General features: G+C 43.6%; 1 protein-coding gene across 1 annotated transcript in view; it reads right to left on the bottom strand.

Annotated features, from left to right (window-relative positions):
• Positions 1 to 24,881, bottom strand: part of GPC6 (glypican 6) — a 1,295,998-nt gene that overhangs the window by 466,358 nt on the left and 804,759 nt on the right. The window contains exon 4 of the mRNA XM_044285536.1: positions 23,710 to 23,875. Within this exon, the coding sequence (XP_044141471.1) occupies positions 23,710 to 23,875 (166 nt within the window). The remainder of the gene's footprint in view (positions 1 to 23,709; positions 23,876 to 24,881) is intronic.

Genomic DNA, 24,881 nt, shown 5'->3' with positions numbered 1-24,881 from the left:
TGTGAGTACAGTTGCACATATTATTCATAAGTTTAAGATCCATGGGACTGTAGCCAACCTCCCTGGACGTGGCCGCAGGAGGAAAATTGATGACAAATCTAAGAGACGGATAATCCGAATGGTAACAAAAGAGCCTAGAAAGACTTCTAAAGAGATTCAAGGTGAACTTCATGCTCAAGGAACATCAGTGTCAGATCGCACCATCCGTCGTTGTTTGAGCCAAAGTGGACTACATGGGAGACGACCAAGGAGGACACCATTGTTGAAAACGAATCATAAAAAAGCAAGACTGGAATATGCCAAACTACATGTTGACAAGCCACAAAGCTTCTGGGAGAATGTCCTGTGGACAGATGAGACAAAAATCGAAGTTTTTGCCAAGGCACATCAGCTGTATGTTCACAGACGAAAAAATGAAGCATATCAAGAAAAGAACACTGTCCCTACTGTGAAACATGGAGGAGGCTCTGTTATGTTCTGGGGCTGCTTTGCTGCGTCTGGCACAGGGTGTCTTGAATCTGTGCAGGGTACAATGAAATCTCAAGACTATCAAGGAATTCTAGAGAGAAATGTACTAGCCAGTGTCAGAAAGCTTGGTCTCAGTCGCAGGTCATGGGTCTTGCAACAGGACAATGACCCAAAACACACCGCTAAAAACACCCAAGAATGGCTAAGAGGAAAAAATTGGACTATTCTAAAGTGGCCTTCTATGAGCCCTGACCTCAATCCTATTGAGCATCTTTGGAAGGAGCTGAAACATGCAGTCTGGAAAAGGCACCCTTCAAACCGGACACAACTGGAGCAGTTTGCTCATGAGGAGTGGGCCAAAATACCTGCTGAGAGGTGCAGATGTCTCATTGACAGTTACAGGAAGCGTTTGATTGCAGTGATTGCCTCAAAAGGTTGCGCAACAAAATATTAAGTTAGGGGTACCATCATTTTTGTCCATGCCTGTTTCATGAGTTTATTTTTTTACATAATTCTGTTGAAGCATGGTTGAAAAACAATGTCTGACTTTCATTGGTTAACATTTATAGAATTTTAATTTATTATTACTTTTGTCAGATTAAAGTTATTTCTGTGACCATTGTGACTTTTTCTTTCATTGACCAAAGGGTACCAACAATTTTGTCCACGTCTGTATGCCTCCCCTTTTTTCTCTCTATGTGTTTAACTGTTTATTAACCTTTATGGACCAGTGGTCTTAATGCCCTGTCATTGTGACAGGGGATTTTAATTGTGTTAGGCTACTTTCACACTTGCGTTCAGAGCAGATCCGTCTGAGACTGATCCGCTCATATAATGCAGACGGTGGCTCCGTTCAGTACGGATCCGTCTGCATTATATTGTTAAAATATTTCTAAGTGTGAAAGTAGCCTCAGACGGATCCGTCCAGACTTTCAATGTAAAGTCAATGGGGGACGGATCCGTTTGAAGATTGAGCCATAGTATGTCATCTTCAAACGGATCCGTCCCCATTGACTTACATTGTAGCGTTCAAGTGTCCGCCTTCTGAGCGGAGCGGAGGCTGAACGCTGCCAGACTAATGCATTCTGAGCGGATCCGCGTCCACTCAGAATGCATTAGTGCTGGACGGAAGCATTCGGGTCCGCTTATGAGCCCCTTCAAACGGAGCTCACAAGCGTACACCCGAACGCTAGTGTGAAAGTAGCCTTATTGATCCAGAAAAGGATAGAGTCTCTATGGAGAGAGATACGTATATAGCCTGTCAACGGTCTCCTTTGTCCCGTTTTTGCCAGGAATCTGGTTTGTGGATATATGGTGCAAAAATTCCATGGCAAATAGCTGCTTGGTGAATTAAACACATAATTCCTTTACTGGTAGGAGTGCTGTGAAATTTTTGCACTATATTTCCAGAAACTTGGATTATTTCTACAGCCGCTGGAACCAGTTTTCTACATTTTCTTGCAGTGCTGCCTACATAGGCTTTAATTTATTATTTGTGGATATATGGGGATATTTAGGAAAGGGGAAACGAGTATACTCCTATATCTGGGAAATCAATGTCTAGGATAGATCTAGCCCTGATAAATAGTGATGAGCTGCAGGGGCAATATTCAAATTCGCAATATTTTGTGAATATTTTGTAGAATATTAGTCATATATTCGAGATAATATTCTTGATTGGGAAAATCTGCAAAGTATTAAAATGAACAGTCCATGGGGCAGCCGCAGCGGATCGCGGACCTATTAAAATGAATGGGTCCGCGATCCGCTGCGGCTGCCCCATGGACTGTGTTCGTGCATTGCGGCCCGCATTTTGAGGGCCGTAGCACAACCACGGGGTGCACACGTTCGTGTGCAGGGGGCCTTATCAAGTCTTGGAGTACTATTAAAGATTGGTTGGGGATAAAGGGATCCTTTTTTGTATGCCCCTTTGGCATAATTATTATTTACAGGTTTTAGATGAATTGGTTGGGGATCAGTATTGGCAAAAGAATAATATTTGTTGGAAATGGTCATATTCTTTCTATTTTGGAGTTATTTTGGAGTTAGCACAAAGAGAAAATATATCTAATTTTTCTTGGTTTTGGTATTTACATTTACACTCAGCACTTTCTAGTATAAAAGAAAAATCATGTTTTGATATAGATACTTCCACAGTTTTGCATGATTTAATAGTAAAGCCAGCACAGAGGGTTAAGATTTCTCAATGTTACAAATATCTACCTGGGAAAAAGGCTAGGAGAAGAGATTGCCCAATGATTCAATTGGATATTTGGGATTCGTTTCTCGCAATTTTAGGCTACTTTCACACTAGCGTTCGGGCGGATCCGTTCAGAACGGATCCGCCCATAATAATGCAGACGGAGGCTCCGTTCAGAACGGATCCGTCTGCATTATATTAGCTAAAAAAAGCTAAGTGTGAAAATAGCCTGGGACGGATCCGTCCAGACTTTCAATGTAAAGTCAATGGGGGACGGATCCGCTTGAAGATTGAGCCACATTGTGGCATCTTCAAACGGATCCGTCCCCATTGACTTACATTGTAAGTCTGGACGGATCCGCACGCCTCCGCACGGCCAGGCGGACACCCGAACGCTGCAAGCAGCGTTCAGCTGTCCGCCTGTCCGTGCGGAGGCGAGCGGAGCGGAGGCTGAACGCCGCCAGACTGATGCAGTCTGAGCGGATCCGCCTCCATTCAGACTGCATCAGGGCTGGACGGCTGCGTTCGGGTCCGCTCGTGAGCTCCTTCAAACGGAGCTCACGAACGGAAACCCGAACGCTAGTGTGAAAGCAGCCTTAATCATATATTGGTTCAATTTAATATTCTACACAGAATTTATATTACACCTTTATGGCTCAACAAATTGGGGTTGAGAAACACTTCCAATTGTCCACGGTGTGATATGCCTGAGGCAGATTATTTATATATGTTTTGGACTTGTAGAGAATTAAAAGAATATTGGGGGCAATACATAATTATATTACTCAAAAATTTAAAGTGGCAATGCCATTTATGGTAGAGTCTTGGATTTTGGGTGATCTTTCCAGGGTTGGGTGACATAAATACAAAAATATTAATTTTGCTTAAAATAATGTTTTCCCTTTCGCCCATGACAGCACCCTTGAGAGACCGCCTCCATCCAGGACAGGAAACAGGAACTTTCGTGGAGAGCTCATAAGGAGGAGCATGGCCCCGAGACCACCAGTTCCTAGACAGAAGACGGTTCGTGGAGAAGAGGAGAAAAGCTAGGCTGCAGGGCCCCGGAGGAATTTATCTAAGTGGGGTTACCTGTTCCGGCATAAGTCTCCTCTAGGAGCCGCCGGCCGGAGTCTGGTGTCTGCTGCTGGGGTCTGGCTTACGCTGCGCTGGCCGCTACTCTGCAGTCCCGGGCTCACCGAGAGGTGCGTTCGGCACGCCGGTCCTTCCTGACAGTGTTCAGGCGGGCCGGGGCCTCCTTCTCACCTCGCGCGGGGGGAACCAAAATCTCGCGATCCCAGCGAGATCCGGGTCTCAGTAGAGACTTCCGGTTTTTGGAACGCACGTAGCGTGCGTTCCGGAAGTAGGAAGTGCCTTCTCCTACTTAGGCCGCAGAGGGTTTCCAGCAGGACCCGACCGAGGAGATTGGACCCACAGGCGCACGGTCAGCAGCAGCCCAGCCAGCCAGCCAGCCTTATAGGAAGCCAGGTTTCTTTTGGATCCGGGGAGTCACTCTATCCCACAGCAGTATGGAGGAGGAGAGTGCCCAACGCACCGATCAACAGGAGGGTCATGAGAGCAGACCGGTACTCCTGGTGGGGTAAGGGGGATCATTCCCCACCATTTATTTCCTTTTTAGTTAGGCTAAATCTCCTTTCCCTCTTTTTTTTTCTTCCTGCATTTAGACTACAAAAGAGGGCCCTAGAAAGGCAATTTCAAAGACCAGAGGGAAGGAGTGTGCCGTCTGTAAAAAGAAACTGGCCCCCTCTTGGTTGAAAAAACTATGTCAATGTTGTATTGAGAAACTAGTGGAGGAGGAGTCCCCATCCCTTATGCAGAGTATTAGGGAGATGGTGAAGACGGAGGTCTCGGATTCCCTGAAAGATTTCAAAAAGAGCTTTCCCTCTGTAGCCTCTACCTCCCTGGGAACCAGATCAGGCACGGCTAATAAATCTGACTCGGATCCTTTAGAGGATAGTGATACAGGAGAAATCCTAGATAGCCCAGACTCGTCCCAGGATGAAGAATCCACGGGCAGGCCACTTTTTTCCCCGGATGATACGGAAGCTTTACTAAAAGCAGTTCGTGCGACTATGAAAGTAGACGAACCCAAAGACCCAAGATCCGTTCAGGATATCATGTTTGGTGATCTCGGGCAGAAAAAATCTAGAGTATTTCCCGTAAACGAGAATATAAAGTTTTTAATACAGAAGGAATGGAAAAGACCCGATAAAAAATTTTTTGTTCCAAAAAATGTGAAAAGGAAATATCCCTTTGATGAGGCAGACTCAGTAAACTGGGACAGACCTCCTAAATTGGATGCACCTGTTGCAAAAATCTCAAAAAAATCGGCCCTTCCGTTTGAGGACTTGGGTTCTCTTAAAGACCCTATGGATAAGCGAGCAGAGGTTTACCTAAAAAAAGTTTGGGAGACCTCAGCTCAAGCGTTCAAACCAAATATTGCCGCCACATCCACTGCTAGGTCTCTGAAATTATGGCTAGAAGAATTAGAATCTCACATTCAGAATAAGACCCCGAGAGATCAATTGTTAACCGTTTTCCCCACTCTACTTAAAGCAGTAGATTTTATTTCTGACGCATCGGCAGATGCTTTAAAATTAAATGCTAGGTCAGCTGCTCTTTCAAATTCAGCCAGACGAGCTATTTGGCTAAAAGGTTGGTCGGGAGACACTGGATCTAAAAATAAGCTTTGCGCAATTCCTTGTCAGGGCGATTATCTTTTTGGATCCGTCTTAGACGACCTTTTGGATAAAGCCTCGGACAATAAAAAAGGATTCCCTGTCTCCAGACCCCCGAAAAAACAACGTTTTTTTCGCAAAAACAAGAAGGATTTTTTTAGGGGGCAGAGGAAAGACTTCAGAGCTGACAACAAGAATAGGAAAAGCAAGGGGTTCCTCTTCAGTTCCCAATCCTCCTCAACCTCTAAACCATCACAGCAATGACGGTTTCTCTCCCGTGGGGGGCAGACTTTCTCTCTTCCTCTACGCCTGGGAAAAAATCTCCTCAAGTCCCTGGATTTTAGGCGTTATAAAGGAAGGGTTTTGTCTAGAGTTTGTCTCCCACCCACCGGACAGATTCAAAATCACGAATTTTCTAGGAAACCCGGGAAAAAAATCTAGCTTTACAACAAGAGATTGCATCCCTACTTCGAAAAAATGTTCTAATTCCGGTGCCGGAGGCAGAGAAGGGCGAGGGTTTTTACTCCTCCCTTTTTCTGGTCCCCAAACCGGATGGAACATTCAGAACTATTATAAATCTAAAGGATTTAAATCAATTCCTCTCTTACAAAAAATTCAGAATGGAGTCGATCCAATCAGTTGTAAGACATCTATTCAGGGGCTGCTTCATGGCTACGATAGACGTAAGAGATGCGTACTACCACATTCCTATTCGGCTAGACTGTCAAAAATTCCTCAGAGTCGCTGTTTCTATAGGAGGTCACATTCAGCACCTACAATATACAGCCCTTCCCTTTGGGATTTCTCAAGCTCCCAGACTTTTCACGAAAGTCATGGCAGAAGTCATGGCTCATGTAAGGGAAAAAGACATTTTAGTGATTCCTTACCTAGACGATCTCCTGGTGGTAGCAGAGTCAAAATCCATTCTAGAAGTACACCTCAAAAAAGTAGTGCAGATCCTAGAAGACCTCGGCTGGCAAATAAACTGAGAAAAATCCCATTTAATACCTTCCCAAGTTTGTGTCTTTCTGGGGATGATGCTGGACTCAAAGAAACTACTCTGTATTCTACCCCAGGACAAGATTCAGAGATTAATACAACAGGTTCAGTCCCTGATATCGACAGAGAACCCTACTATCAGACAAGCAATGGCGGTCTTGGGCAGAATGACTTCCACTATACCAGCAGTCAGTTGGAGCCATCTTCACTCCAGACCCCTACAGTGGCAAATTCTGAAGGAGTGGCAGGGTTCCCTCCGCCCATTAGATACACCTTTCACACTCACCCCCCAAGTGATCCAGTCTCTTCACTGGTGGCTGAATCCTGCAAACCTGTCCCAGGGGCTCCCTTGGATCCAACAAAATTTTGTTACCCTTACCACCGACGCAAGTCCTTCCGGTTGGGGGGCCTGTTGCCAAGGGTACTTAAGACAAGGTGTTTGGGAAAGAGAGCAGAGTCTAGACTCCCAAAACATGAGGGAACTGAGGGCGGTCTTTTTCGCCTTAAAAGAGTTTCTTCCTTTACTACAGGGAAAATCTATAAAGGTTTTTTCGGACAACACCACAGTTGTCTCCTATCTGAACAAACAAGGAGGAACCAGATCAGAAAATCTTATGCAGTTAACAACGGATATCTTTTCCCTTATAATTCCTTCTGTTCCGTCCCTTATGGCAATACATCTAAAAGGTACAGAAAACAAGGTGGCAGATTTCTTAAGCAGAAATACACTAGACCAGGGGGAATGGTGTCTGAACCAAATGGTGTTCGATCAAATAATTCGACTTTGGGGTCGTCCTCATCTGGACTTATTTGCCACCAGAGAAAACAGAAAGTGTCAGCTTTTCTTTTCCCTCAGCGCGAGAGATTCACCAACAGGGATAGATGCCTTCTCCCTTCCCTGGCCGAACCAGCTCCTCTACGCCTTTCCTCCATTAAGACTTCTTCCAAGATTCTTACAGAAGTTGAGACAAGAAAGAACGACAGTGATCTTAATTGCTCCTTTCTGGCCCAGAAGAACCTGGTTCACCTGGTTGAGGAAGCTATCCTTGACGGACCCTTGGATTCTCCCGGAGAGGCAAGATCTTCTATCCCAAGGACCAGTCAATCATCCGAGTGTGAAGCAGTTACACCTAACAGCATGGCTCTTGAGGGGGAAATCCTAGAAAGTAGAGGACTCTCCAAGAATGTAGTTTCCACTTTACTATCCTGCAGAAAGGATGTCACCTCCTCTATTTATCTCAGGATTTGGAACACCTTCCAGAAGTTTGCCAAGGATCCGGTGAATCCTTTAAATCCCCCACCTATGTGTAGGATTTTAGATTTTCTGCAAGCTGGACATGAAAAAAATTTGAGGCCAAGTACTCTTAAAGTACAGGTATCCGCTTTGAGTGCATTCTTTGATTCTCCCATCGCTAGCCACCCGTGGGTCCGAAGATTCTTTAAAGCCATCAGCAGGCTTAGGCCTATATCTGGACCTTCAATTCCCCCCTGGGACCTCAACTTGGTCCTCACTAGCCTCACAGAACCTCCCTTTGAGCCACTTAAACAGTTACCTATAAAGATCTTGTCTTTCAAAACAGCGTTTCTTGTGGCAATTACCTCAGCAAGGAGGGTTGGTGAGATTTCGGCCTTCTCTACCTCGCCTCCTTACACTAACATCTTAGATGATAGGGTTCTCATTAAACCAGACCCTTCCTTCTTACCGAAAGTGGTTTCTATGTTTCATAGAACGCAGGACATTATCCTTCCTTCCCTGTGCCAAAATCCGAGAAATGAAAAAGAGGAAAAACTGCACTGTTTAGATGTAAAAAGATGCCTATCTCATTATCTAGAGGTTACTAGTCAGTGGAGGAAAACCTCAAAACTCTTCATTCAGTTTAGTGGGAAAAATATAGGTCTCCCAGCCTCTTCTAAAACCCTTTCCAGATGGATCGTGAGAGCCATTAATTTGGCCTATTCTTCAGCTGGAAAGGCTCCCCCGGGGGGTTTTGGTGCTCATTCCACAAGATCAGTCTCCACCACTTGGGCAGAAAGGGCTGACGCTACCTTAGAACAGATTTGTAGAGCAGCCACATGGCAGTCGCCTGGCACCTTCTTTCGTCACTATAGATTGGACCTAGGCAATAGAGAACAGCTAGCCTTCGGTAGGAAAGTCCTCCAGGCGGTAGTCCCACCCTAAGAAATAAAGGGATTTCTATTCTAATCGTCTCTCAAGGGTGCTGTCATGGGCGAAAGGGAAATTTAAGATTACACTTACCGGTAATCACTTTTCCATAAGCCCATGACAGCACCCGGGTTTATTCCCACCTTGTATAGAATTAATGTAAAAAAAAAAAATATAATATATATATATATATATATATATATATAAATAAAAAAAAAAGGGAGAAGAGTGTGGTCTAGGACAAGTTCTTGCGATTAACTGGTGGTCTCGGGGCCATGCTCCTCCTTATGAGCTCTCCACGAAAGTTCCTGTTTCCTGTCCTGGATGGAGGCGGTCTCTCAAGGGTGCTGTCATGGGCTTATGGAAAAGTGATTACCGGTAAGTGTAATCTTAAATTTTTGTCAAGACTTTTGTTTGCACGGGTTTGGTTTTCATCTAATGCTCCAGATATAGAAACATTGATAACTTTTGTTAATAAGATTAAAAGATATGAAAAAAATCTTATATATACACAAAGAAACGCTGAGGATAATTCCAGTCTTCACTTTCTCATTATTCTCATTCTATCTTTTATTTTTTATTTTTTTTGGGGAGGGATGGGAGATGCATCGCAAAGGCTAGGGAGTTTTTACAAAGAAATAGAAAGACATTGTGACTAAGTCTGGACAAAAGGTAAGACAGAAGCCATATCAGGTACCAGAGGCTCAGAGGCAGGCCATCTCAGAGGAAGTAAAAAAAATGTCTCTAGCGGTGATAGAGAAATCACAAAGTGGCTGGTCAAGCCCCATAGTCCTCATTCCCAAACCTGATGGTAGTCTAAGATTTTTTAATGACTTCCGGAAGTTAAATGAAATATCAAAATTTGCTGCCTATCCTATGCCAAGGGTCGACGAGTAGATTGAGAGGTTAGGGCCTGCCAGATATATCAGAAAATCAATTAGGTCTAGCTCAGTGAAGGCTTATCCTAGATACTCCCAAGAGCCAAAAGCGAATGAACTGATCTCCTTGAATGAGGACAGAGGGAATAAAACTTAGCATTTAATAGATAATGTTGGAAGATGCAGAGCCTGGAGAGTTATTTAAAGCACAACATTATCCCACGTGGACTCCGCATCTCCTTGCTACCTGCAACGTGTTTCAGGAGCCCTGGTTACCTGAGTAAATGGGAACAGGAAGCTACCAATAGCTCCCTACGGTTCATGGGTCTCCTCCTAGCCGATAAGGAGACTAAATTGGAGGCTCTAAATAAAAAATTTACTGAAAGTATTGAGGCCGCCCAGACGTTCTCACAAGAGGCGGATTTTGCCACCAAGGAGAAACAACTCCAGAACTATCTTGATAAATATCAATACCATCTAAAAGAGTGCAAACATCGCCAATTTGTGAGGGATCTGGCGGACTTCAAGGAAAATAGGATTTATTCCTCCATAGCCAACCGAGGCGAGACTGGGGGTGTTCAAACCGACCTCTCTTCAACTGGGAATATTCTGACTCTGACAGCATACGCAAAGGTAACAGACAATCTCCCCGGGACGGAAACCGCCGGGGTCGACAAAGAGGAGGTTCACGCGGGAGGGACCGCTGTTTTTTAGGGGGTACCCCTTACTCAGGCTAACCCAATCCCCCACAAGGCTATCCCTTATGCAACCGAGCCCAACTACCTCCTCAAAACCCCTAGGCCCCCAGGTTGTCAATTTGTCTTCAAGTCTTCTTACTGTCACTGAGACCCAGGTCCTTCGGACGAGCAGGAGTTTCCTTATGTCATGTTTTCTTTTTGAACCGTGCATGCTGTACATCTGCTGCTTGTTTACACTAACAATAAATGCTGGAAAGGACTGCACTTTGAAACTTTAAAGTTAGTCTGGGTCTCTCTAGCATTGGACTTGCTCGGACCAGTGAGCTAACTAGAAAAGTCCACAACAGATACATTTATATTGCTTATCCTAAATAAGAATTGACACAGAAGTCATCATTACATGTCTTAGGCTTTTTTCACATCTGTATAGTGGTTTCCATTACAAATGGAGGCTGCATAGCAGTACCATATCTGTCATATGGCAGACAATAAAGATGCCCAATGGACCCATTTTACTTGTGATGTGTCCAGGTGTCTTCTATTTTCATGGGGGAAGGGGGGGGGGGGGAATAGTGCTGTGTGTAGTGCAATCTTTACATAAAAAAATAATGTATTCTGTGATGGCGTCTCCTAACCTCTGTTAGCCTCTGATGCAGATTAAAGTATGCATGCAGTGGCGTTGCTAGGGCTGGTGTCACCCGGTGCGGTAGAAAATAGTGTCACCCCCCCCCCCCCCGAAGCAATAATTTCTTTGCCATATATGGGGGGTATGGTGGTGCTACTGCCATAGGGGGCATCCGTTAGCTCAGCAGACCCCCGCTAGCAGTCAGAGCCTGGTCAGATTATTTTCTGTCCGCCGCCACAAAACAATGGTGCTTATAGAACAGACTACACAGTATATTGTGGGGCACAGTGTAGTGGTATACTGTATATTGTGGGGCACAGTGTAGGCTATATGTGTATAACAATATTTCATATGAAAACTTACAATTTCTTGGCTTGGCCCTTGGGGATCTCGGACGCCACTTCCACACTTGGCTGGGGGGCTCGGTGGAGCTGATGTGCTTTATCCTAATGAAAAAGAATTCATAATAAGGATTTGGAGAAAGGGCAGAGGGATAGCAGAGCAGGGAGAAGCTGATGCTGCTACTAGGGGGTCATACCATGGGGGAGTAATAAAGCCCACAATAATGCCCCCCTAGTAGAAATTTGCCAGTATCATAGTGCCAAACCCCCCATGTGCCAGTATCAAGTGCCTCTCTCCTCCCCCCCATGTCCCAGTATCATAGTGCCATCTCCCCCCCCCAAAAAAAAGTGCCAGTATCAAGTGCCTCTCTCCACCCATGTGCCAGTATCATAGTGCCATCTCCCCCAATGTGCCAGTATCATAGTGCCATCTCCCCCCAAAATAAAGTGCCAGTATCATAGTGCCAACCCCCCCATGTCCCAGTATCATAGTGCCATCTCCCCCCCCAAAAGTGCCAGTATCAAGTGCCTCTCTCCTTCACACCCCTCATGTGCCAGTATCATAGTGCCATCTCCCCCCAAAAGTGCCAGTATCAAGTTCCTCTCTCTTTCCCACCCCCCATGTGCCAGTATCAAGTGCCAAACCCCCCCATGTGCCAGTATCATAGTGCCATCTCCCCCCACATGTGTCAGTATCATAGTGCCATCTCCCCTCCCCCAAAAAAGTGCCAGTATCAAGTGCCTCTCTCCCCCCCATGTGCCAGTATCATAGTGCCATCTCCCCCCAATGTGCCAGTATCATAGTGCCATCTCCCCCCCAAAATAAAGTGCCAGTATCATAGTGCCAACCCCCCATGTCCCAGTATCATAGTGCCATCTCCCCCCCCCAAAAGTGCCAGTACCAAGTGCCTCTCTCCTTCCCACCCCTCATGTGCCAGTATCATAGTGCCATCTCCCCCCAAAAGTGCCAGTACCAAGTGCCTCTCTCCTTCCCACCCCCCATGTGCCAGTATCAAGTGCCAAACCCCCCATGTGCCAGTATCATAGTGCCATCTCCCCCATGTCCCAGTATCATAGTGCCATCTCCCCCCCCCCCAAAAGTGCCAGTACCAAGTGCCTCTCTCCTTCCCACCCCTCATGTGCTAGTATCATAGTGCCATCTCCCCTCAAAAGTGCCAGTATCAAGGGCTTCTCTCCTTCCCACCCCCCATGTGCCAGTATCAAGTGCCAAACCCCTCCATGTGCCAGTATCATAGTGCCATATCCCCCCCATGTGCCAGTATCAGGTGCCTCTCTCCTTCCCCCCATGTGCCAGTATCATAGTGCCAACCCCCCCATGTGCCAGTATCATAGTGCCAACCCCCCATGTGCCAGTATCAGGTGCCAACCCCCCTCCCCTCATGTGCCAGTTTCAAGTGCCTCACTGCTCCCCCCATGGCAGTAACAGTCAGGTATAAAAAAAACTACTTATACTTACCTCCATGTCAGCGATGCGATGCAGCCTCTTCCTGTGTCCCGCCCTGTAGGTCCATATATGGAGTCAGTGCTTGTGTATTCTAATTTAGCCTGTATTTCAGAAAAGTTTCTGCTGTGATTCAAACCCACGACTTTCTGTATCAGAGCCAAAGCACTTACTCACACAGCCATAAGAGCTGCATTGCCACTGACTGAAAAAAATATGAGATTTCTACTGTTATAGATGGCTAAGTGTACATATATACACATGACAGCTGCCTCAACACACCCAGCACTGCTATATTTCTATATGACAGCTGTCCCAGCACACTCAGCTCTGCTATATCTCTATATATGATGTACACTTAGCTTAGCTTAGGATGGCAATACAGATGACTATGCCTGGGATTCGTAAAGGAGAAGTGTGCAAGTTGCTGGCCGTCCCTGCTGGTGTCACCCGGTGCGGCCCGCACCCCCCTTGCAACGCCACTGTATGCATAACCTATAAACATATAGATGTTTCGAAATATGTTCTGCCCAGCAGGATTAGAGAATCATTACAGATCACGTCTGCCTCCGTCTTGGTATTTCTGTAGTGATTAGTGTGGTTATAGCACCATCTAGCGGTGTTAAGTTGTATTACACTTTTCCTGTTACAAAGACTACTGCATTGTGGGAGTGCCAAGCATTCTGGGAATGGGAAGTCTCCAGGATACAGTTCAGAGCTTTCCTTTGCATGTCTCCTTCTCTAACTCCACCGTCCTTGTAAAAGCATGTCTGGTGAGAGATCTACCTTTGTTTCAGGGATATTGTGTGATGCAGAGCTGTTCAGTCAGTTGTAATTGTTACTTAGGCAGTTGCTATTACTGTTAATTAGACATGTAATCCTATCTATAGGCATCCATTCTATCATATGCTTTCACTGTCAATGCAAATGTTATAGTACATGCTATCCATGCTTAATATTTATACATTTTATTTGTATTCTTGTAGTTTTACCAATCAATCGTGTATACTCAATCACATATGTACGACCTGTTGACCAATAAACAAGTAGACTACAAAGAACTTATTTGACACCAATGGTTGATGCTTAATGTCAGACTGCACACTATGTGAACGTGCATGAAGACAGATCAAAATATATTATTAATATGAATGTGACATCTTCGTATTTCTGTAAAGAATAAATCAAGGCAACTGGACTTACTGTAGATTTCTTGAAAACGTTTCACTCGTTCTTCCAACGAGCTTGAAACTGAAACTAGTCAGTCAATCTTCGTATTGACTAGATTCCATGTTCACTATTACTAAGACAATTATTTTACACAATAATGTGTTTAGAGTTATAGATAATTTAAGACCTATTCCTGAGTGCACCTATAGAGTTAAATATGCAGTAGCTGATATTTTTTATATTCAAAATAATTGTAAAATTACCATAAAATTAAATTTTTCTGTAATTATCTAGGTGCTTCATGAATATATTGTCAGACCTATAAAACTTCTATAAAACTTTTAGAACTACTGTAATGTGTGGGTACATCCAAACTATTTTTCTTAGTATATCTTTTGATGATTGCTAACTGATGCCAAATTATGCTCATGGCCAGCAGTTTGTTACATATGAATATATTAGGTCCCTATCTATAGAGCCATAGTCTGATCTGTCATGAATAACCTGAACATCACGGCACATGCCATGACAGACCTATGATGAAGCTAGAATTCAATTGGTCATTTTGTGCATCATAGTCTCCTAAACTGCAGTAACTATATGTTGTATACAGAATACCTGTAGAATTCAGTTTCTCCTGCCACTATGTGCACAAGGCTAACCTCCACAGTTTCTGAGTAGAATAAGATTTTAGTAATATATTTCAAAGCATGGAATCCACATGAAGAGTGCCAGATCAGATTTTTTTTTAACTTGTTCTTGAACTATGTAGTCAGAGAATGTTTTATGTTTCCACTCACAGGTGCAGCTAGATTAATTACTGCTTCAAACTATTTGATAGATCTACTTGTGCTCGTAATTAATCTACCAGTGCGTCTCTGATGAGATAGAAGTAGTCACTGCACAATCAGAAAGGCTTGATAGAAAGTTTTAGCAGCATACCACAAGATATTTATTACTAAAATAAAAAATTCACTTTGCAAAAAAGGAAAAAAAATATTAACGCAGATCTAATTTTTAGTTTAAAGGGACACTGACAGACCCAATAGCATATTTAGCTATGTATATATGCATGTATAGTTCTTCTAATGTGTATTAATAACATATAAGTAAAACCCCTGTCCACCTTATAAATACAGCAAAATCATGTTTGATAACCTGATAGAATCACTCTTCTTTCAGCCCAAGGGGCATCTTTCAGCCCAACTGCCGTTTTCAAGCGCCGCCCAGCTCATCTATATTCACTTCGCTGGGCGGCTTCTGCTGAACCTGACGTTCCGAGATCCTGCGCATGCCCAATAGAAAGATATCGGAACATCGGGGACAGCAGAAGCCGCCCAGCAAAGTGAATATTGATGAGCTGGGTGGTGCTTGAAAACGGCAGTTGGGGCGCGTGTGTGTGCCCATGTGGAGCTGAAACGCCGCCCCTTGGGCAGAAAGAAGAGCGATTACATCAGGTTATCAAACATGATTTTGCTGTATTTATAAGGTGGACAGGGGTTATACTTATGTTTTTAATACACATTAGAAGACCTATGCATGCATATATATAGCTAAATATGCTTATTGGGCCTGTCAGTGTCCCTTTAAATCCTTAACGACCACTCAAAGTATGTCTTGATTCATGGAAAAGAAGCTTGGCTTCACAAGAAAGTGGCTTAAAATGCAACAATTTGCACAAATTATGGCACATAATTTTATAACAACTAATAGGTGGTATAAAGTTAGAAAAAAGTGTCATGCACTAACTTTAGCATCCTGCAATAGCATGAGTCACTGTGATAAATCTTTACAATGCCTGTTCATTCTGTCTACATTTTGGACAGGATTAGTAAATCTGACTCAGTATTTTTAAAGCAGTATTAATTCAAATTAATAAAATAATCAGGTTCCCCCCAAAATAGTTTTGACAAATATATGTGAAGCTCTACCACCTATGTAGTGAAACTACTATGGGCATATTACATATACAAATCTCCAAAATCAGTAATAACATTTGTTTGACCTTTAAAATGGAGATAGTCTTTTCCACAGTAAAAAGGCAATGCTTAAAAATGTCTGGAAAGTGACAAATTAAAGTTCCCTTTATAATAACAACAGGCAAAAAAAGAACTTTAAACTAAAAAATCTGTATTTTTCGCCCTATGAGATGCACTTTCCCTCCCCCCAAATGGGGTGAATATAGGTGTGAACATAGGGTAAAAAAGCATGTCTGGCGCTTGTGGCCTCTGAAGTCTCTGTACCTGCAGCGCTGCTGTGCTGCGATGTGATCACATGTCCGGCGGCACTTGTGTTGCTTGGCAGAAGGAGCGATGCGGGTGTTCGTAGGCTGGGATCGGGCGCCGCTGCAAATGGTGATGCAGGGGCTGGTCGGCTCTGCTGGCTGTTCGTGGTATGGACCGGCCGGCCTCAGCAAGTTCTGGGTGGTAGGGACCGGCCGGCCCAAAGCGCTGTTATGGAGGGGGGAGGAGGAGGAAAGTTGGAACGCAGGAGCAGGCATGTGTGACAGGGAAGTCTGCTCCGCCCCTCGTCTCAGTCGTCACACTGCCTGCGCCCATAGTATCTTAGGTATGCCATATTCATTAACTCTGAATGTCAGTGAATGGACATTCAGAGGCTGAAAACTTGTCCAGATTACTGCATGTCCTGATAAGTTCATACCTTTATAGTTCCTCATTTGAACATGACATTCTGTCTGTCTGTCTGCACCCCAGTCAGGGCAAACAGCTGTGCCTTGAAGACCATCGGTGTTTAGCACATTATCAAACATTTCCTTCCCCCACTTCACATTTACTGGTGGCAAAAATGCTACTGGCAGCATATCCTCCCCCCCCATAAACTTGTGTCAGCAGCAGACACAAGTGTGAAAGTAGCCTTACACGTTCACACAGTCTGCAGTCTGAGATTCAGCATAAACCATTCCTGTCTTCCAAATAAGAGGACTGTTCTTTGCAGTCTAACTTGTTTATTGGTAAAACAGGGTTGTTTGATTGGCAAAACAGGATTGTTTGGTAAGACTACAAATAGCAAGTATAAGTATAAAGCATAGCATAGCATGTACTATAACATTTGCATTAACACAGAAGCACATGGTAAAATGGCTGCCTGTACATAAGATTACATGGCTAGCTAACAGTAATAACAACTTCCTGAGTAACAATTACAACTAGCTAAACAGCTCTGCATAACATAAAGTCCATGAAACAAAGGTAGATCTTTCACCAGATATGATTTTAAAAGGATGGTGGAGTTTGAGAAGGAGACTAGATGCGTCTCTCTCCCAGGATGCTTTGCACTCCCACAATGCAGTACACCACCCACAATTTAGTAGTCTTTGTAACAGAAAATCAAAGTGTAATACAACTTAACACCGCTAGATGGTGCGATAACGACACTAAACACTTCAAGAATACCATGACTCTGGCAGAAAGACCTAGAATCATTTTATAATCCTGCTGGGCAGAACATTCAGTAGCCCACATTTATTAATGTGATGGTGCCTAGAGCTTGTCGTAAAATGTATCTAATCAAAATTTTCGCCATCTTCATTTTAGACAGGATTAGTAAATCTGCCCCACTGTGTGTAACGATCAGTGTGGGAGGGAAACTCCACACTGAACACAGGAGTGAAGGGGAACAGTAACTCGGCCTGGAAACTAGGGAAGAAACAGGTCACCTCCTAAACAACTCTAATTCGGGCCCTGACTACCTACCAATAAGTATAGGACCAGAGACAACCCATTCCTCCCCAGATGAACGAATTGAAGTCTCTGTCTCAGTCCCAGATACAACAACAGGGAATATAACAAACAAAAACAAACCCAACACTTAACTTCTGTAGAGATGGACGAACAGGAACACCAGAGACAACATCACACCAGCACAGCCAAACCCTAATGAAGCTATCTACCGCATAGTCAGAAGGGTGGAGTCAGACAATAAAGGGTAGAAGTGCCAATTGCTGCGGCTTTCTGCAGTCCACAGACCGACAAAGAGGGCAGGGGTAAAGAGCTGGTGGAAGATGATGTGGAGGATGATTAGGTACTAAACCCCATGTGGAATCAAGGTCATGAGAGTGACGTGTGCAGTTTGGAGGAAGAGGTGGTGGTCGCACAAAGGCACCAGTACAGCAAAAGATGGAGCAGGGTGCAAAAGCGATTGTTAAGTTTTTGGTGACATTTTACAATTTTTGCCGTGAATAAACTCCTGCTCTGCATAGGTTATAGGGACCTACATTTCCAAAATTTGTCTGTTACATTGTCAGGTGACATTTTACCATTTTTGCCGTATACAAATCCATGCTCTGCATAAGTGACAGGGACCTAATTTTGTAAAATCGTCTGTTCCATTTTTGGTTGACATGAACTCAGTTTTGCCGTGAATAAACCCCTGCTCTGCATAGGTGACAGGGACCTAAATTTCTAAAAATCGTCTGTTACATTCTTGGGTGACATTTTACCATTTTTGCCGTATACAAATGCAGCAATGCAGAGCAGGGGTTTTTCACCGGCAAAAATGGGTTAGTGTCAACCATCAATGTAACAGGCACATTTTAGAAATTTAGTTCCCTGTCACCTATGCAGAGCAGGGGGCTCTGCATAGGTGACAGGGACTTAAATTTCTAAAATGTGTCTGTTACATTGATGGTTGACATTAACCCATTTTTGCTGGTGAAAAACCCCTGCTCTGCATTGTTGACAGGGAACTAAATTTAGTAAAAACGTCTGTTACTGATCGGAAGATGCGCGACTACAACCGCACGCTGGTCGAGAAGCTGCTGATGGCATTCCCACCTGACAGCGGGGGCTCAGTGGAAGCACAAGGCGAAGGCTGAGGACGAGGAAGAGGTCGCCAATGCAGCTGGGGCACCGCCAGCACCTCAGAAGGCAGGGTTACCATGGCCAAAATGTGGAAAAGTTTTGTCAGCACGCCACAACAACCAGCACCACCAGCTAATATGGAACATTGTGGAGCAGTAGGTGTGCACAGGCCTACATGTCCTGACTGATGGTTTTGCCCCCTTCAACTTCTGGGTCTCCAAATTGGGCACATGGCCTGAGCTTGCCCTTTACGCCTTGGAGGTGCTAGCCTGCCCTGCAGCCAGTGTATTGTCTGAACGTTTGTTTAGCACGGCAGGAGGGGGTTATCACAGACAAGCGCAGCCGCCTGTCCACAGCCAATGTAGACAATCTCACGTTCATTAAAATGAACCAGGCAGGGATCACACAGGACTTGTCCGTACCTTGTGCAGAACAGACATGTATACCGTCCTCGCCCAGCCATTGTTTTACTCCAGCACACTTTCTTTTTGTTTTATTTTTTATATTTCCCAATGTTTTGGGGTCTACCCAAATTAAAACAAATAAGAAATAAATAATAAAATAAAATACAAAACCAAAAACCAGTGTTGGCTACTTCCTCCACCGCCGCTTCCACCTACATAGTCACATCCACCGCCTCCTCAACCTCCTACTCCATATGGACCTCCTCCTCCTTGATTTTTATTTTTACGTATTTTATGTTATTTTAAGTCATTTCCGTATCCACATTTGTTTGCAGAGCACTTGCCATGCTCTTAACCGGATTTTGCTGCCCTTTGCAGCCCTCTAACCCTTTCTATGACTTTTTTAGAGCCATTTTAGTGCTCCAAAGTTTGGGTCCCCATTGACTTCAGGCTAAAGTTCAGATCCCGACCTCGAACCTGAACATCCAGGTGTCCACTCAACTGTACTCTGGAGTCCACAATCCTGCTGATTTGAAATTCTAAATTACCGTTCACCATGACAGGAGCAGAAGGCAAGGAGGACAGCTCAACAGGTTCGACACATTTCTTCAACAACGACTTATGAAATACGTTATGAATTTTCAAAGCCTGAGAAAGTTCAAGACGGAAGGGTACAGGGTTAACAATGGCAGTGATCTTATATGGACAATGAAATCTTGCACCCAACTTCCAAGAAGGTACCTTAAGCTTAATGTTGCTTGTGGACAGCCACACAGAATCCCCCACTCTCAGGTCTGGACCATTCATACGTGTCCTGTCAACCACTTACACCTGTTGCCCATCTTTTTCAGGTTATTTTGAATTTTCCGCCAAATTGAATACAACGAAGAGGAAACTCGTTCCTCCTCAGGAATACTGGAATTTTCAGAACCAGAAAATGTGCCAAACTGCGGTTGGAATCCATATGCCCCAAAAAATGATGACTTATCAATGGACTCCTGTCTACGGTTATTAATGGCAAACTCAGCTAACGACAAGAATGAAGACCAATCCTTCTGGTTCTCCGAAACAAAACATCTCAAGTAAGTCTCCAGATTCTGATTGGTGCACTCAGTCTGTCCGTTCGACTGAGGATGAAAAGCCCAAAACAAAAGACAATTGTACCCCCAGGCGAGTATAGAACGCTTTCCAGAATCTGGAAACAAATTGCGTCCCCTGATCAAACACCATATCAGAGGGAATGCCATGTAGTTTCACTATGTTATCAACAAACACCTGTGCAAGAGTTTTGGCATTAGGTAGAGCAGGCAATGTGCCATTTTGCTAAACCAATCAACTACCACCAGGATGTCGTTTTTCCAAAAGAATTCGGTAAATCCGTGAGAAAGTCCATGGACAAATGCGTCCAAGGTCTGGACGGGATGGGTAACAGAAGAAGAGATCCAGAAGGCCGAGTATGTGTCACCTTAGCACTCCAAAAGCCAACTTAATGGCCAGCAATTCCCTATTACCCACGTCATAATTTCTTTCAGCAGTTAAGAGTTTTTTTTAGAGGAATAAAGCACATGGGCTCCATTTACTAGGTGAAGGACCTTGTGACAAAACTGCTCCCACCCCTACCTCGGATGCGTCAACCTCTACAATGGATGGCATTCGTTTGCACTGGAATAGGGGCGGAAGCAAAACATTCCTTCACAACAGAAAAGGCTTATAATGCCGCCTCAGACCAAGCAAAGAAATCGACCCCCTTCCTAGTCATGTCAGTTAATGGTTTAACCACAGTTGAATAGTTGAAGATTAATTTACGGTAGTAGTTGGTGAATCCCAAAAACCGCATAAGTGCTTTTAGATTTTCGGGCCGATTCCAGTCCAACACCACACAGACTTTTTCAGATCCATACAAAAACCTGAGGATGAGAGCAAATAACCCAGGAATTGCACTTCCTAAACAGCAAAACCACATTTTTCCATATTTGCATACAATTTATTCTCTCTAGGGATCTGTAACACATGTCTCACATAATCCTGATGAGTCTCCATGTCTGGAAAATAAATTAGTATGTCATCCAGATATACAACAGCAAACCTCCCTACCAGATGATGAAAGATGTCATTATTAAAATGTTGAAGAACCGCTGAAGCATTGGTTAATCCTAAAGGCATGACCAAATTCTCAAAATGACCCTCAGCGGTATTAAAGGCTGTCTTCCATCCGTCCCCCTCTTTGATCCTTACCAAATTATATGCGGCCCTCAGATCCAATTTAGAGATCACCTTGGCGCCGACAATTTGATTAAACAAAAGCGGAATCAAAGGAAGGGGGTAAGGATCACAGAAGGAAATATGGTTGAGCTCACGGAAGTCCAGACATGGTCTAAGTGTACCATATTATTATATTTTTACAAAGAAAAACCCAGCAGCCACTGGGGATTTGGATCGTCTGATATGACCCTTCGCCAAGCTGTTGGTGATATACTCTCGCATAGCCTTTCTTTCGGGCTCCGAAAGACTATACAACCGATTTTTGGGCAGTTTAGCTCCAGTAATAAGATTGACGACTCTCAGAAAACACATCAGAAAATTTGAGGGTACAGTTTTAGTGGTGACCACAGAGAAAGACACATTAAGACAGTTGTCAATGCAAAAATCACTCCAAGATCCCTCCAATTGAGAATCTGTCTCGCTTGCCAGTCGATGGTAGGGTTATGTTTACTTAACCATGGCAAGCCCAAAACCATCAGAGCAGGCAAACCCTCCTGATGAAAATCACCCACTCTTAAATGGATGTCATTTACCAATTGCGACAGGCATTTTTGGGTAAGATGTGCAGAATCAATTGCAAAGACAGAAATACGAACAAACTGTGCATCAATCAGTTTAACTCCAGCCCAACTGTCGATAAATACCTTGATTTCCACAGTTTTAGACTCTAGCGCCACCTCAACAGACAGGAGAAATCGGGTACTACCAGTAAATGACAAAAGTAAGTTTTCTTGCTCCACACCCACACCACCAATAGCAATTTGGGGATTAAGCATTTTTCTTTTGTTTACACCTTGATGCTGAGTGTACGGACAAATATTCACGAAATGCCCCTTTTTTCCACAACAAAAACAGACTCCCTTCATTTGACCAGAGCTCTTACCAACAGTCCCAGGAGTAGATCCCCCAAACTGTATAGGCTCCTCACAAGGTATAACCACAGGTGTCTCTTTACCATAAGTGTCAAAGGAAGCCGCCACCTTATTTGACAGTGTGTTCTGAGGGTGAGTACCCTTAGATCTCCCCCTCAGGCATCTATCCAGATGTACAGCAAGGGACACAGCTGCTTCCAATGACTCAGGTTTTTCATTAAAGGCCAACGCGTCCTGTAACCTCTCAGGTAGATCTTGACACTTAACTTGGTCTCAGCCTGAGAGATCCGATCTGGGTCATCATAAATAAGACTCATGGCTCTAAAATCGACCGACTGGAGGGACGGTGATCCAGTCTGCAGAGAAAAAGCTCAAGAATGTGCATCATCCTTAAGCAAAGAAATGATCATACCCACACGTTGACACTCATCCCCAGAGGAGTATGGACGCAGCGTAAAGTACAACCTACACGATTCCCTGAACCGAATGAAAATATCATTACCCCCGGGAGGGCAACCTTAGGTTCAGGGCAGGCCTGGTACCCACCATCGAAACCAGCCGCCTGTGGTCTCTGAATCCGTAAGACTCTTGCACGGAGGTCAGTTTCCCTATACTGTTCTGCTGCTATACTTTTCTATAAAAAAATGCATACGAAAGTGCTATTAAAAGGTGCTAAAACACATATATGGGTGAAAAAAGGCTAAAAGAAACACACAAAAAAATATGACCAAGTAGAAGTTTTTGGGATGCATTTTTTGGCCCAAAATGTACAAAGCAAAACTACAGTATGTGTGGAAACATGCTAAAATCTTTCTTTTTCTTATTGTAATACATAACTAATGTTGATCTATGGGTCTATTCACATGGACGTGCAAAAAATATACTGTAAGGCCTCATGCACATGACTGTATGCATTTTGCGGTCCGCAAAAAATGGATCCGCAAAAAATGCGGATGACGTCCGTGTGCATTCCATATTTTGCGGAACGGATCAGCTGGCCCCTACTAGAACAGTACTATCCTTATCCGTAATGCGGACAATAATAGGAGATGTTCTTTTTTTTTTGCGGAACGGAAATACAGATATACGGAAACAGAATGCACATGGAGTAGTTTCTGTTTTTTTTTTTTGCGGATCCATTGAAATGAATGGTTCCGTATATGGTCCCCCCAAAAAAAAACGAAACGGACATGGTAAGAATATACGTTCGTGTGCATGAGCCCTACATTTTAGCATGCACTACTTTAATAGTGCTTAAACTACATATGATAAACAGATACATCTGTATTTTAAAAACTCTAGACTTTAAAAAGGGTGTTTTCCATCTGCAAAATGGATAGCAGGAGTTCATGCTGCTTTGTCTCTGGAAGACTGCCCATCAATATTACCAATTAGTAATACTATTGCATATGACATAATAAGTACGGTATGTACTGAGACCACCAAGGAGTAAGTTTAATTCTTTGTGGCCTAGGGATAAATATCTAATAACAGCCAAAAATATTAATGCAATAACAGATTTTCTTTTTATATTCTGGCTACCCGAAACTTGGGATTTGTTCAGCTTTAGCCTCTATATGAGCAACTTTAAATTTCTTTACCAATATTGCACATATTTGTTATACAACTATAATAGATACATTTCCATACCGACAAAGAGATTCCATTCTATGTCCAAATCCGCCTGATTCGCCAAGCAACCCTTCATCACATTGAGGCAGTAGTTGGTACAAGGCTTCAAACTGGGCATACCACGACAGTATGGACAATACAGCATCTTCAGTAATGCTCGGAGACATCCTGCATTTGGACTAAGCTGCAAAGATAGAAATAGAAAAGATGTTTTAGTGGAAAGTAAGGAAGTTCAGTATTTACTTGTTTGTGAAGGACCAATTCCAGCTTTAGGGATATAGTCATAGCTCTATACAGTCTCCCTTTTCAAAGGAAGAATAGACAAAACTACACATAGGTTTATAGTCCATACACATCTTTTTAATGAAATAACTAAAACTGTAAAAATTTGGAATCTTCAAAGAATGTGAATACATTTTACCAAAAGCCCTCTGCTGTTCCTATTAAAGTTACAGTAAACATGTTATATACAGAGGGACTATATTCTCCTGAGGAATTTAAACAGCTATTCTAATCTGACAAAAGAGAAAGATAAAGCATCTGTTTAACAGTAAAAATTCCAATCAAAGTCCATTAACACATAATTGATCGGAGCTGTTAGAAAAAAAATGAGTCCCATGAAATAAAAATGTCAAAGGACTTATAAACTCCTTATAATTAACCCTAAATACCTCCATACTGTGAAATTTTAAGGGTCTACATTCCTTAGACTTAGGCCCCATGCACACGGCCGTTGTTCACAGGCCGTGTGCGGGCCGTGGAACCGCGGCCTGGATCCCTCCTGAGAGCAGGAGCGCACGGCGTCACTGGTTGCTATGACGCCGTGCGCTCCCTGCTGCCGGCACAGTACAGTAATACACTGGTATAGATCATACCAGTGTATTACTGTATTGCGGCGGCAGCAGGGAGCGCACGGCGTCATAGCAACCAGTGACGCCGTGCGCTCCTGCTCTCAGGAGGGATCCAGGCCGCGGTTCCACGGCCCGCACACGGCCGTGAACAACGGCCGTGTGCATGGGGCCTTAGGCAAATGTTTTTTTATAACCACATTTCATTCACATTTTATTTGTAGTGTTGATCACAAATATTCAAATAGCAAATTTTTATTGCGAATATCAGCACTTCGAGAATATTTAGAATATAGTGATTTATATATATATGTATTCATAATTTTGAATATTCAAGATTTA

This window comes from Bufo gargarizans, chromosome 3, assembly GCF_014858855.1.
Source record: "Bufo gargarizans isolate SCDJY-AF-19 chromosome 3, ASM1485885v1, whole genome shotgun sequence".
Classification (NCBI taxonomy): Eukaryota; Metazoa; Chordata; class Amphibia; order Anura; family Bufonidae; genus Bufo; species Bufo gargarizans.
This window is presented reverse-complemented; position numbering and strand designations above follow the sequence as displayed.